The sequence below is a fragment of the Hippopotamus amphibius genome, chromosome 3, assembly GCF_030028045.1.
Source record: "Hippopotamus amphibius kiboko isolate mHipAmp2 chromosome 3, mHipAmp2.hap2, whole genome shotgun sequence".
Taxonomy (NCBI): domain Eukaryota; kingdom Metazoa; phylum Chordata; class Mammalia; order Artiodactyla; family Hippopotamidae; genus Hippopotamus; species Hippopotamus amphibius.
In genome coordinates this window covers 110,646,883-110,649,765 of record NC_080188.1, presented here as the reverse complement: position 1 = coordinate 110,649,765, position 2,883 = coordinate 110,646,883, and the positions used below count along the sequence as shown (strand labels likewise).

At 35.9% G+C, this 2,883-nt stretch overlaps 1 protein-coding gene across 1 annotated transcript; it reads left to right on the top strand.

The window, feature by feature from the left end:
- Positions 1-1,422: 1,422 nt before the first annotated feature.
- On the top strand, positions 1,423-2,367 carry LOC130849856 (olfactory receptor 10AG1-like). The gene has a single exon (XM_057729064.1). It carries the CDS (start codon positions 1,423-1,425, stop codon positions 2,365-2,367), a length of 945 nt encoding a protein of 314 aa, XP_057585047.1.
- The last annotated feature ends 516 nt before the right edge of the window (positions 2,368-2,883 follow it).

Below are 2,883 nucleotides of genomic sequence, written 5' to 3'. Positions count from 1 at the left end.
AATTTGACCACTGTCCTCACTTAAGACCCTTAGAATATGGATATAGGTGTGACTCTTCTTTGCAGTGAATTAGTCTCTGTGGACTTTCAAAGTAGTTAATGCATAATATGAAAGTTATGCACAAAATACTGAAGACAATGAAGTGATTTGCTACTTCTGCAACAGTGAGTGAAAACAGCGTTATTTCTAAATCCCCTCCCCACTCACACACCATGGAAGACAACCTTGAAATATACCAGCAGGGAGAGACAGAGAAGGTCTGAGTTTTGGGTAGGAACAGTTGCTTACACCCAGGGGACTATTCCAAAGAAGCAATCACGTTGACTTACTTTTAATTTATTCAAGCAGTGAGTAAATCAATTTTTGTAGAACAGATATGCTATGCATTACACCAAAAGATGTATAGAATATCAAAAGAAGCTTATAATCTAGTTATAGCAAAAAGAAAAGTACAATATATAGATGGGAAATCTCAACCCAACATATTCACATGTCTGAACTAACCCACACATGTACAAAAATAATAATAATAATAATGAATGGATGAAATGGGTTAGCAGAAAAATAGCATTTACTGAGGACCTGGGTAATTCAAGCAGATTTCAGAGGTGAGTTGTGCTGACATGTCTCTTACAATAAGTGTGTGAGAGGTGAACATTCTACTTAGAATTGCTTTCTTCAACATAAGTGCGAGATGAGTCTGCCTCTTACCTGTTGAGTATTCATTGACAGGAAGACCAGCTTACAGTTCCTTTCCTTCTGACTGAAAAATCTGAAAACAAATTATGACTGCTGATTTTACAGACTTTACATTGAAATACACAGTTTTAAATATTAAACATTATCACATAATACTGAGTGGTCCACACACCAATTTTGTTTTAAGATAAAATGGCCTAAATATACAAATATCAAAACTAAATGAGACATTGAAAGTAAAAAAGGCACACCATCACTTTTCAAAATTAACTATATACATCTCTAAAACTATTTTAGGTGCCTTACAATGTATTTAATTGTGCAACCAAATTAGTTTTGAGTTGATGCTGATTAAAAACAAAATTGTGAGGTGAGGAGAAAAACGTTATCTAGAAGAAAAAAATCACTGAAACAATTGAACCTAAGTTCAAATTTTGCATGTTTGAGTGTTTAGATGAATAGCAAAATTACAATCTCATGCCTTCAGAAACAAAGAATGTAATAAATGGCAGAAAAAAGAGCCTAAGAAATTTTTCCTTAAAGATATTTTTAATAATAGTGAAAAATCCATTTAACCACACTTTTAGAGATCTTATCAGTTTTAGGTTTTTTTTTTCATAGTATATTGGAAAAATCAGAAAGTACACCATCCTGTTTATACACAAAAAAACAAGACACAAAGCAAGTGAAATGATGGTACCTCTAAATAAGTCATGCCCACAAATGATATATGAAGAGATGAAAGCAGAAGACAATGTTTCCACAGTCATGCATTTTGAACTCCTGGGATTTTCTGACCTTCCAAACCTTCAAGGATTACTATTTGGCATGTTCTCCATAATTTACGTAATTATCTTAACAAGAAATAGCCTCATAATAGTAATAACTAGGCTAGACCCTGTGCTACAGAAACCCATGTATTTTTTCCTGGCAAATTTTTCCTTGCTGGAAATTTGTTATGTGTCTGTCACTCTCCCTAGGATTCTGGTGAATCTTTGGACTCAGGATAGAAGGATTTCTGTGCTGAACTGTGCCACCCAAATGTGTTTCCTCCTTATACTTGGAACTGCTGAATGTTTCCTCCTGGCTGTGATGGCCTATGACCGCTATGTGGCCATTTGTAACCCTCTGCACTATCCCCTAGTCATGAACCAAAAGACCTGTATCCAGCTGGCTGTTGGCTCCTGGATCAGTGGAATCCCAGTGCAGATAGGGCAAACATGTCAGATTTTCTCCCTGCATTTCTGTAACTCTAACGAAATTAACCACTTCTTCTGTGATGTACCCCCCATTCTGAAGCTGTCCTGTGGAGACACTTCCGTGCATGAGCTGTCAGTCTATGTCATAGTTCTGTTGTTTGGTGTTGTCTCTTTTATGTTGGTACTTGCCTCTTACAGCAAGATTATTTGCACTATTCTGAGGTTGCCAACAGCCAGAGGAAGAACCAAAGCCTTCTCCACATGTTCCTCTCACCTGCTGGTTGTGCTTTTATTCTTTGGATGTGGTACCATTACCTACTTCAGGCCCAAGTCCAGTCATTCTGCAGGAACTGACAAAATGCTGTCTCTGTTCTACACCATAGTGACTCTGATGTTTAATCCCATGATATACAGCCTTTGGAACAAGGATGTAATTGCAGCCCTGAGAAAATTGGTACTGAAAACATAGTGCAATGAGTTTAATTAAAAATGTTCTAAGTGTTTGCTGCACAGTTATTAGAGAAAAACTTTAAATCTCTATTGTCCCCCTTTAAGAACTTAACCACTTCTAGCTCACAAAGTACTTTTTGATACTTTAAAATAAGCTACAATCCACTGTGCTTAAACATTTATTAGGCAAATTATCTTCCATGCTCTATACCTAAAGAATAATCCTGAATTATAAATAAAAGAGTAATATGCCTGGCATGCTTTATTAAAAAAATTCCACGTGTTAAAATTTTTGGCTGAAATATACTGTAAAATATGCAAGATTATTTACAAAAATAATGGCTTATATCTTCACACTTGCCTTTGTCAGGTCTTTTTTATTCAATAACATGGAAACTGTCGGTGGGAAGGTCAATTGATACAGACACTGTGAAAAGCAGTATGGGGGTTCCTCAGAAAACTAAAAATAGAGTTACTATACGATCCAGTAACCCCACTTCTGGGCATATATCCATACAAAACTAGAATGCAAAAA